The sequence below is a fragment of the Atta cephalotes genome (assembly GCF_000143395.1).
Source record: "Atta cephalotes unplaced genomic scaffold scaffold00007, whole genome shotgun sequence".
In the NCBI taxonomy this organism is placed as follows: domain Eukaryota; kingdom Metazoa; phylum Arthropoda; class Insecta; order Hymenoptera; family Formicidae; genus Atta; species Atta cephalotes.
In genome coordinates this window covers 5336254-5348947 of record NW_012130071.1, presented here as the reverse complement: position 1 = coordinate 5348947, position 12694 = coordinate 5336254, and the positions used below count along the sequence as shown (strand labels likewise).

At 35.4% G+C, this 12694-nt stretch overlaps 1 protein-coding gene across 1 annotated transcript in view; it reads right to left on the bottom strand.

The window, feature by feature from the left end:
* Nucleotides 1-1089: 1089 nt before the first annotated feature.
* Nucleotides 1090-12694, bottom strand: part of LOC105626948 (MOXD1 homolog 2) — a 111293-nt gene continuing 99688 nt past the window's right edge. Inside the window, exons 4-8 of the mRNA XM_012208239.1 lie at nucleotides 9647-9733; nucleotides 5887-6069; nucleotides 3737-4189; nucleotides 2637-2830; nucleotides 1090-1564 (exon numbers count right to left, since the gene is read on the bottom strand). Coding sequence (XP_012063629.1) covers nucleotides 1090-1564; nucleotides 2637-2830; nucleotides 3737-4189; nucleotides 5887-6069; nucleotides 9647-9733 — 1392 coding nt within the window. The remainder of the gene's footprint in view (nucleotides 1565-2636; nucleotides 2831-3736; nucleotides 4190-5886; nucleotides 6070-9646; nucleotides 9734-12694) is intronic.

Below are 12694 nucleotides of genomic sequence, written 5' to 3'. Positions count from 1 at the left end.
ACTTTCATAGAATTATTTGCCTTAAGGTAAATGTGAAACGGAGCTTTTTCAAGATTGATTCTTAAAAAGAATTATTTCTTTGTAAGATAAAAAGTTAATTAAATTTAATTCAAAAATAATAAAATATATATGTATATATATACTTTTAATTATTTTATTAGATTTATATTTTTATTCTTATTTTTGGTATTTTTGGTATTTCTTAATTTAATACAGCCATGTAACATGTATTAAGAAAGAGAGAGAGTTAATAAATTCTTAATAAAATCGAACACCGTACGTGGATTTTCATGACATGCCTCCGTAAAATTACTATAATTTTATTTCAACACCTATAAGTCGAGATAACGTGGATTCGGTAATTTCTTCTACGTTTTCTATGATATATATATGTATATAGGTTTCATCTACACCGAATCGAATGGTGATTGCAATTGTCCTTTTCCTCTCGCAGAAATTCGACATTCTCGACTAAAGGCTGGCGAATTCTTCGCGATACGCGCGTGTATATGTTACTTAAGTCTTTATGAGCTGCTTATTTTAAAAATTAAATAAATTCAACTTTTAAATATAAATTTCAATGAAATGCAAATATAAACTGTTAAGCTAAATTAAATTCTGGCAAAAATTTTTCGAGTATTTAGTATTCCTAAATTAAATATATCAAGATAGCGATTTCTCTCTTCGATTATCTCACTTTAAACATTTCACTATTTAGTATCGGAGTAACGAAGGCCGAATGACTGTAACTTTTGTTATTTATCCAGTATGAAACACGATATAGTACACGACGAAGATTGCACCAGCCGCTAGTCATATCGAAAAGGTCGCTCCACTTTGAAAAAAAAGAGCTCACTGATCGAATCACTCGAGAGTCGAATGCGCTCCCGGATGCGCTCGGTTGGAGAACAATAACATTTATCTAAGCCTAAGTATCGCGTCGCTGAGATTGGCATATACTTACGCGAACATACGCACGCGCCAGTTGCTACTGTTGCTGTTGCTCGGTCTGCTATTCGATCGCGATGGATGACCACCAAGGCGATCCTGGATCCGAGTGAACTCGAACGACCGCTCGTCCGGCGACGTTCACCTGAACGCAGCGCCGGCGACGACAGTGACGGCGGCCAGGATCACAGCCGCCGATACTGTACGGCCGCAGGAACTACCAGCTGTGGGACCCGCGTCGCTGCTGCGGGATACCTTGCTACGAACCAATTGACCCCGCTCAACTGCGTTCGACTCGTCGCTGTCAGGATCTACGGGCGCACCAATATCGCCGTCCTCGCTCAGCAACATCGATAGTTTGTTCCGCAGTGGCTTCTTCGCGCAGGGCACGCTCGCTTCCTCATAGGGCCTGAGGATGCGTGGGTAGTGCACCTCGAGATTTTCTGTACCGGGCAAAGCGCCTTTACTGCTACCACATAACGGCTTAAACGTGCCGCTTCGAGTGGCTTCTTGGAAACTTTGAAAATTCGATTCCCAGTCGTAGCTGACTAGTCGTTCCTCGAGCGTCATGCCCTTTAAGTTCGGCGGCTCCTGGATCATCACCGGACTGGAAGCCCTATACCAAAAATGAAGTCTCGTAAAGTCGCGTGTTTCTCTCGCACACAGGTTTTTATAATTGGACTGTTTACTTCGATTATTTTATATGTGATGTAAAGATGTGATAAAGTAGTTCGAAGGAGCCGTCTTTATTTGATTTATCTACACACGTATGCGTACTGTCTATGAATATTATATTACGTAATCTGATTGTATTACATGATAATATATGTGTGGTATATATTATGTATGATTTATATGAGTAGGTGGACCAAGAAGGCTCTCACTTCCTGGTTCACCTCATTAGGAACTCGGTATTAAAACATGGCGGTGAAATGAACAGTTAGGTAAAAGTATGCGATTATAATTCACACACACACACATAAATGTTTCCTTTCATACACTTCTTTTTTCCTATATTTCAATTTAGTCATTACAAATTTTTCATTTATAAATGAATATCGCAACTGTTTATATATTATATATATATATTATTAAATATCTTTAATTACTAAACATCAAAACAATTAAGAAACGATAAAAAAACTTTGGAAATTTTATCAAGAGTAATTTACAATAAGAATTGAATATTGCGTATCTTAGCAATGGCCAGCACGTCTGATGCGAGGTAATATCTAATATCACTTTTTAAGTCAATAATGGCTAACACTTTTGTAATGTACGAGCTCTGTCCCTAATAGCCAATTTAGAATGATCAAAGAGCAAAATGTCGAATGATCATCGTTTGCATGGAATTATATAAACTGATAACAACGTATAACTGCACCATCAACTTTCCTCTCATTCGCGTAAATGATTTATCAATTGAAATTATAACGATAAAGTAAAAGACAAATAGTCAATTAAAATTACGTTACAGAAATCGTCATAAAACAATTTATGTCTGAGATAAATTTTAGACTCGTTACAATTAATCAATTAATTCAAATACTATTAAAAATGTCTTTCGAAAGATTTAAAAATATATAAAATATGTCTAGCATTTTTCATCTTCTCAATTGTTTATATAATCTTATCATACGATTTTTTGTTGATATAAACGGCTATAAATTTATGGAAATGTCACTTACTGTATTAATTTCTGGATTCCCAAGCTGTGCAGCACCGTCGGTAGCGAGGGCAATGAATAACAAAGAGATAATTCAATACGAGGATAATAGAGAACGGACACCAGGCAAGTTTCTTCTCTCGTTCCCAGGCCGCCGAGCGTAATGGCCGTACGAGATTCAGACGAGTACGTGCACTCGGTGACTAAATGATCTCCCTATAACATAAAATAATCATCTGAATAATATTAGGCTGAACAGAGAATATTAAAATTTTTAAAACCTTTCGATATATCATCAACTTATCGTAATAAAACAATAAAAAAATAGCAGTAATATGTATAAGTTTAAATCGAAATTTTTGGATTGATATAGCAAAATCGCAATGCATACATCGATACTTTACTGTAATGATTTTCAATGATTTTACTTTTCAATTCAATTCTGTCATAATTATTTTTACTTAATGTTAACACGTAATCGCGTTTAAGTCCACCCCGTTCAAGCTCATTCAAACAATTAAATTCAGGTTCATGCCCTGCATCTGTAGCATGTCGGCACTTTACGTGATCAAAGCTATACTTATTGCACGTTAATAAACTTTATAACAAGCTCATAAACTTTCTGATACGTGCTATGAGTTATAATACAGCTAGAAGTATGTTCGCGGCAAGTAAACGAAAGGCGTGCAACGCAGCGGAAACAGAAAAATAAGAATATATTAAAGAATCGCTGTAGAAGATGTAAGTTGCTCGCGAAGTGCTTAAAAATAATCTTGGATTATTTTCAAAGAAAAAATCTTGGCGGATAGATTCGAGTTCGAGATACTTTTCCCCGAGTCTGTTCGCGATCCTCTTCCGGGAATCGGGAATATTTTATAATTGCATTAGTTATGCAGGGTAGAAATAAGTTCAATAAATTAGCCAATAAATTGGATTTTGATATAACGATTAAAATAAAATCTATAACTTAAGCCCGCAATGTTCGATGTCTTCTTCTCAAATATAATTATTATTCATTAATAGAGAAAGTTCGCCATTCCATTGGGAAATGCTATCTTTCAATAATATATAAGCAATATAATACATCGTACATCATACGTTGTGTGTTAAGACTGTACTTACCGGGTACACCTTGACTGGTCTCTGAAGCCTCCGATACTCTTGATAATTGGGATCGTAGTTGGTGTCGGCGGCGATCGGTGGCAGCTCTTCGCTGGCGCGGATCTGCCGCAGGCGGACCTTTCTGCCGAGCTGGTGGGTGTGCATGATCACGGCGAACATGTTAATGCCGCTGTTCGGTATCGTCTGACCGGTGCAATCGGCGATGCAGTGGCCCTCAGAGACCACCTCAGGCTGGCCGGGCGGTATTATGTGCCGCCAGTTCGGATCGATGCCAACACTGAGGATACCAGCGTCATGGCCGCGCAGTCGATCGGTATAGAGAAGACGCAGGCCGCTGCTGTCGCTGATGAAGGCGTCCAGCTGCGGGTTCGTGTAGTGGGTCTCCAACATGTAGTAGCGCGGCCCCGCGTACGGATTGAGCGCGTATCCGGCCTCCGGCGGATAATTAAAGCCCTGGTGCGGCAAAAGAGAGAAAAGGAAACGATGGATTATGCAGAAGCTGCCAGTAAATAAAAACAGGACCGGCAGCGAATATCCCAGTCCGGTTCTGATCGCGGGCCCGTTCTCGTCCGATCTGGTCCGGTCTGATCCCGCCCCTACCTCAGCGACGTTTCAAGTCTGGTATAATCGGTATACGCCTCGATCCATCAGAACGGGCCCCCGATGAAAATTGTCGCTCATGGAATTCGTTTCCTTATTGGGCGTGTATGGTACTCACGAATTATGCTCGATTAATTTTAATTTTTAGGTATCGATGATGAGCAAGATAATAATCCGCCCAATTCGGAGAATCGTCGTGCGATATAATCGCTAATCTTGAGAACATTTTGAATTTAAATTTATTAACATAGCCCCAATAATTTCGACTGTTAGCACCAAACGTGTTTGCATTATTAATGAGATTTTTATTTTAATTCTAAGTATTCAAACACAAATGTGCGTGTGTATGTGAGGTCATTCTTATTTTACTATCGTTTGTAGTTAATCAAATTGTCCGCAGTGGAAATTTTATTTATTATTTTTTGTCTGAGATTAAAATAATCATTTAATAATATTACTAAATAAATGTAGATTGGCGAAATGTATTATCGTCACTATTTTTGAAAGTAATCTGAATAAATATTTGAATATAACAGTAATATTGATATACATATTGTTTCAAAAATTAAAATAAAAGTAAAAACGTTTATTGTACTATTTAATATTACATAATATCGCGTGTTATATCAATTGATGTTATTATCAATGTTATTTCATTATTTATTGGGAACTATATACAAGACAACGCGTTTTACGATTGGTTGCAATTTCACAGGACGTTCATATTACCAATAACCACGAAGAAACAAGTTTGCGGTATTCATGTTCTCACATTGGTATACATTACACCACACTCGGAATTATCACGAAACTCCGAACGTGCTTTGCACGATCACGCGCAATACTTCACGAAAAGTTAAGTTTACGTAGTGAAGGGTCAATGGACACTTCCGATGATCAAAGTTATAGAGAAACAAATAAGATACAATAAATTTAATTAATATATTCCGCTTATATATTTTTTGTCCATTTTTTAAAAGAAATACCTTATATACGGAAAGAACAGTTTTTTGCTCTAGTATTTAAAAATTTAACTACTTATAAATCTGAAAATAATTTTGTTGAATTATCAAAATAATTATATAAAACGATTAAGTATTGATGACAACAAGTAACTTGCAAAAAGTAACGTTTTAGCAATTAGTTGGAGCCACATAATTATTTTAATGGGTCAAATAAAATTATTTTCGGAAATAAATTTTTAAATACTTCAACGGAACCATTCTTTCCATATTCTCAATTAAATAATTTATTAAACCATTTTATTCTCTGACACCGAATCAAAGATTTCGATAAAACAACTGGATAATTCCATTATTGGCAAAATGACTAAAGAATTTTAATTAATGATCGTTACAAAATGCGAAAACGCGTAATGTTCAGTGAAAATAAATGATTTTCAAAATTTGTATTTTGTGTATCTCTGAAATTTTGTGCAGCAGATAGTTTCTGTGACTACTGAAAACTTGTCAGAGCATGGAAACACCTCAGTCGAGGTGCCTCACGTCGAGGTCTTCGGTATATAAACGTAAGAGAAGTTTTTGACATACCTCAGAACCGAGACTCCAAGTGGCTGCGATCGTATTGCACTGGAATGTGGGTTTATCAGGAACATAACAGACACCCCCGGTAGTTTCGGCCGCGGATTCCAATTCGGCTTGATCTCCGCGGCACTCGTACAGGGTCATGTGGTGAAGGTATTCGTGGCTTCCCGGTTGAATAACTGGTTCGTACTGAAATATACAACAGGCGTACAAGCTCGTAACGAGGATTAATGTCGAGCGCATTTCGGTCGTGTACGTAACGTGTTCATAACTCAAGAACAACCTTGATTATATATCTTGACACTTTTATCACAGTAGAATCGATGCTGAATTGATTGAAGAAGCCGCGAGCTTCAAGTAAAGATTGTCTCGTTTATTCGTATAACTTAATCTCGTTAATGGAAAAATTACAAGATTCTTTATTTCTTTCAAAGTTTTCGTGTCGCATCATTTTACGGGCAATTAATCCGATTAATGATTAACGACGTGTACTTGCCGTTTCGATTTAAAACAAAAACGAACGTCAATGAATTGAATTGATTCATCGAATTGAATGGATAATGGAATATCAGCAGTAACAGAAAAAGGAAGGCACTTCGCACTTTAATAAGCGTCGATTCTAACAGTTTGGGGAAAACTGTTTGAGTACAAAATTGGCAAAGAGCAATCTCCGACGCAACTCGATACGGTTTTTCTCGCGTCGGGAAAACGAGTTGTTTCGTTTATCTCTCAATAGGAGTAACAAATTAAGGTGCCCACTAATACCACGGTTAACGACTGTTACCTTTAGAATACCTTGGTGCTCCGTCAATAAAAGTTCCATAAACTCCGAAAGGGGAGACGGGTGTCCGCGTTTTAAGCGCTTAAGTTATCGCAATCGAAACACTAATCGTTTTTCCTCTCTTCCTTCCACTCTCCTGTCGCTGTACCTGTGATAGGAACACAGAGCAATCTCATCGCGTAGTTGGGTCACGTCTGATCGAGTTCGAGATTCAGGTGTCGGTCGACCGACGCTAGATAGAGTGAACTATATTAGCCAGCCGAGCCAACACCCTATTCGGAAATACCGGTGCGGATATAAACATCAGCAACAGACGAAATACGATAGAAACGAAAATGGAAGAAACAAGACTGAGTAATAAAAAATAGAAATAAGAATACAGTAGCAAATAAAATAGAATATTCCGATAATATTAAGTAAAAACGTATTTCAAGAGAGGAAGTAATCGTACGGGAAAAAAAGATCAGCTGCCACAGCTAAAAATTAGAAAAATTAGATGGCAGCTAAATTCAGTATAGCATTATATAGACACCTAACGTCATGCGAAGTCTAATTTTCATTAGTTGTGAAATCTAAATATTATCATTGTAACAGACAAGTATTTTGCTATTACGTCGATCATTGCACCAAACATTTTCTGTGTAGCAGACAGTTTAGTAGCAAGTACAGTTTCAGCAAACTTTTAGCTGTGATAGAGACAATTTTCTTTTACACGAATACATCACTATGACGATTAACTTTATGTTGCTAAATAAATTAATTGTAACAGACAAGCATATTTTGCTATCACGTCTTTATATTAGCTACAACAGCAATTCTTTGTATATATTAGCAAATTTCATAGCTATAGTAACTAATGCAATTTTAATTAATCAGAATTAGCTGTGGTCAGAAACATTTTTTTTCCGTGTAGTTTGCTTAAATTCACTGCAAATCCAAATGTGTAAAATTAACTTCAATATGTGTGTTATTTTCCGTATAAAAATAAAAACTATATTGCACGTTTAATCAATATTTGAATGCAAATTATGCAAATTATATGTTATTTTTACATGGAAAACTAATCACACACTTACATTGAAATCACTTTTCATATATTTAAATTTGCAAAAAATTGTGAAATTCACATAACCTTTATTAGGCACCAAGATCCGTCTTTAACGAATATATTTTTCTTCGTTTGTATAAAAATATAAAAGTAAAATATAGATAGAAAAAATTTTGTAAATTAGCTAACATGATGATGATCATGTATCATTTACTTATTCTAGTTTTCCAGTTTAACTATTTACGTTATACTATAACTATTTACGTAGGACGTTATATCGTTGTATCGACGTTAAATAATAACTGAATAAAATTAGAATAGAATATATAACTAAGGTGAGATTTTATTGAGTTATCATATGCTTTGCGAGAGAGGAAGAATATAACTCGAGAAGCGTTAAACGTGAATTATTTGAGGAAATATCTTGTTCAAATTATTCGCTAACATAAAATTCACCGAATAGAAAGTAATAAAAATAGGTGAATACATAAATTCTAGAATTTATAGCATAAAAAATAACATTTACTCAATCTTTTATATCAAAAACTTCAAATATTACGGTATCTTTTTTAATTATGTAATTCTTCGGTTTAAAACCAATTTCTCCTGAATATAGGCAGAAGTGAATTTTCATTCCTTTACATATCCATCGATCTATATTCTATATATTTGTACAATGTCTATTAACGTATAAGGTATTACAATATTTGAGATTTTGTGATTCATTTTAGACACAATAAAAATTAACAACTTTGAATTAATATCTGATATAAAAGTATAATAAAGTAGTAGTCGGTAATAAACAGGATCCATTCGCTGTAGTTTTGATTGCGTAAATATACAATACATATAACAATAGATTGGATAACATTAACGTAACAGATTCTGTTGACAATAAAATATCGCGTTGAATTCGCGAAAGCGTAGATATGCAAACTTTTACCTGACTTGCTCTTTACTACTAGTCCAACTTCGATTTTTAGCACGCGATTTGGAGAATGCGCATCTCTCTGTATCAAAATGAAACTTTATACTAACGTGAATCGATACTCGGCAGTAATACAAGGTTTATGACCGCATGCTTTGTCACTGTCGCATTTATCGATGACATCTCGTGCATCGATCTGTCATCGTTGGTAGTGAAAACCGGCGGCCGGAACGGCGAAATGATCTCGCCTACCGCATTGATCCTGCCATCATACAGATCCGCCCATTCGTTCATTTATGATGAAGTTTTACAGCCGAATTGATCGATCGACTTGCATTCGGCACGCAAATCGAAAATCTTTTTCTAATCAAGCGAACAATAAGCACGCGAGCATATTTTAGCATTTCTTTTTTGTTTGCCATAAAAAGTAATTGCATATATTTTAAATGCATGTATATAATTATAAGAATAATAAAAATTCTTGGAACAATCAAAATGTATTCTTGATTAGGATATAAGAAAAATCTAAATGCATTAAAAAGACAAAAATATAAAATAATTTAATATTTTAAAATTTTATATAATATCAAGATTATTATTTAAGAGACTATCAAAAGAGATGCGAGATTGTGAATTAAAACAATTGTTTTTAATAGTACTTTCTAGTAGTAGTACATCAGAATATTTCTAAAAGAAATCGTTGACTATGATTAAACACTTGGTACAAAATATATATTGTAACTTCTAGATTATCATTTTGCGCGGCATATTTATCGGACGGCTACCTGAAGATGTTGCATCTTCAGACGCGAAAACACGCGAGGCAGAAGATAACTCCCGTATAGGAAGAAGAGGGTGAGACGGGAGGGAGATAGGAGGGGCGAGTCGGTAAACTCGACGTGCAGTTTCTTCGGCAGTACAAGAGCATCCACCTTCGCTTTAATCAAGTCGGAGAGCAGCGGGCGCGCGCGAGCTACCGTAAACGGGTTATATACCTGGAGGAACTCACCTTCACGACGTGGTGTTTCTGATTAATGCTCGGCATCCTCAGGACACGGCACCAGAGCAGCGTGTCTTGCCCCATGGGTAAACGAACCTGCACAGCAATTCGAATGGTACTTCGTTAAGCAAGTATAATTCCATGAGAAACTAACGGATAGAGCCGCTACATTGGGACCATTGATACTTCGTATCAGCATCGATGTCACGGAAATGTATCAATGTATCACTTTATATAGGAGGAAAATTTGATTCTGATATATATGCAACTGTATATATACTAGAAATGCATACATTTTGAAACAATTAAACTGTAAAGTATAATATTCAAATTGTTTGTTTTTTTTGCAAAGCAAATACACAAAGGAAACGGTCTATAATCGAGCAGAACAAAGTTAACAATATTTCACTTTATTATAGGAAATAAGCAAATAGAATTAATAAACGTTTCGGAACACATAGGTCCTTTATCAACAATTATTCAATGATAAATTGATCGATATCAAATAATTAACATTACATTTATAATAATTGATTAATTCGTTGCAAGGAAACATTTGAAACAGTTGTACTAAAGCAGTTTGTTCTTCAGCCTTAAAATCCTGTTTTTTAATGTAAATGTAGAGATGACATTTTTTAAAAATAATGTTTGTCAATTTTCAGTGTCAGAGAATAAATTGAAATTGAAATAAGGATGCATTCCCTAATAGCAAGCTGACGTCAAAAGGATGTCAAAATGACAACAAAATGACAACAAAATGTACCTGGGTTACTATATAGTAAAATATAAAAAGTATAAGCAAAGTTGGAGAAATACGTAGATATTATATGCACTTATATTTTTAGCTTCAAATGATCATTTCCATTTCAAAAATTAGAATTCCATTATAAATTTTCTATAATTATTTTCTATAATAACTAAGTTTTAATAACAAAATCACTGTAAAATCACTGTAAAATTTTAAATTAACAGTAAACACAACACAAAATAAAAATATTACTATTAAAATATTATTACAAAATGTGTTATTCAAATGTATAAAATATAAATGATATTTTATATATGATTATTATCAGATACAGTCAAAGAGTAAAACATCAAACAGATTATTCGAAAAATATATTTGTGCTATAAATATTTATTCTATCGGATCATAATTTCATTGTTTCGAAAATATATTACATTTCATCTTTCTTTTAAAAGTAATAAATACAAAGAGTGTGTATCTGTATCTGGGATGAATAGTAAGAAGTATAAAAGGGGAAAATTCGAGGAACTTAGCTACTTGATGCATATGTCAGGTTAATGGTTTAAACAACGGAGTAAGAGCAGTTAAACGCAAATATATACGAGAAATTCATTACCATATTTTCCGACGCCGCGTGCGACTTACGTAACAAGGTTGCAAGTTGCTTTTGTGATATACGAGCCCATTTCGCTCTGTCTCAAAGCGGCGCCTTCCACGCCACGCGACTATTTTGCACAGTTCTCATGCACGGCCGGTTGTATTGTGCACGAACGTGTTGCGAGTTTTTCGGCACGTATAACAGAATAAGAACTGTATGTACTGGCGTTAGTTGCGTTACTTGTTTTACGTGTTTCGCTCGATATACACAGGCTGTATTGTTACGTGTGAACACATATTGTTTAAAATAGTACTTCGCAATATTGTAGACACCGCTTAGCCGTATCCGGCTGCATTGTACACCGATGTACCTCGATTATTTCGACATGTAGAGTAGAAGATTTATAAATGGTGAGATGAAAAATATTTAGTTTATAAAAATTTCTCCGGCGCAAGTCGAATATACATAGGTTTCATGGAATACGATGTAGCAACTTGCTTGCACCATTTTCAGATTTTGCGATTTCTACCGTTTGTTAGAGAGAGAGAGAGAGAGAGAGTGCCACTGTTTCATTAATTTTTACATTCTCACCGCACATTTGCGAATATTATTTCTGTTATAAATTTTTCTTAAAACATGTTGAATTTATTTTAGTTCAAAATTAAAATATATATCCTCTTACACTGAAAAAAACTTACTAAATCTTAATTTCTTTGAATAGTATTAAGCAAACGTTAAAATTTAGTATTTTATTCAGTGTATCTGTCTTTTATTGTACTTGTTTTATTGTTTGTCAATGACATCACATCATGATACCCTAATTACAACTAATTATATAAGTTGTACGATTTTGTAACTGATTTGATTAATTATACGCTTCTCGCTTCGTGACAGGATAAGAATTATACATACCAGTGTTAGTTGTGCTACTTGTCTTGTATATATCTCCTATCTACAAGTCAGATTCTACCGAATTACTCACGGAGTACGAGATTTTGCGCATCAATGGAACCACGCTCGGTGTTACCATGTATCTCGGTAAATACGGAGACCCAAAGGGAATAGGTACAGGAAAAGATTGGGTGCTGGTGGATCGTTTCAAACTGTTCGCCGCGGGGCGTATGGACGACCGTTCGAGAAAATTACAATTCTCTTTTTCGCGCATCTCTCCCTCTTCCGACGAGCGACGATCGTGAATCCTGGCCCTAAGCGCTCCAACCGCGCCGGCAGATTCTCCCACGCGCTTATGCGAAATTATCGATGTGAGATTACCGGGAAGGACGAGCGCGTTTATTGTTTTGCGGTCGAGCACGTTGACTGACGCCTCGGGGCGATGGAGAAATTTTTAGGGACCACGCGAACGCATTTCCGATTTCTACGCCGACAAGCATCGAACTGTCTCCGCCATTTCGAAACGATCTTTCTTCGTTGACATTCACAAAGTGACATAAAAATTCGAAAATAAAATACAGAAACTTCCATGAATCCATCTATAATTAAATAGAAAAAAATCCTGTATTCACTGAAAGAAAGGATTTTGTTAATTCAACTATTCTATCAATACCTTTAACAAGTAACCTGTAAATATGTGACAAATTGATTTGTGTGATTATTGCACTAATCTGCATAAACACACACACACACACACACACACACACACACACACACACACACACACACACACACACACACACACACAANAATATATATA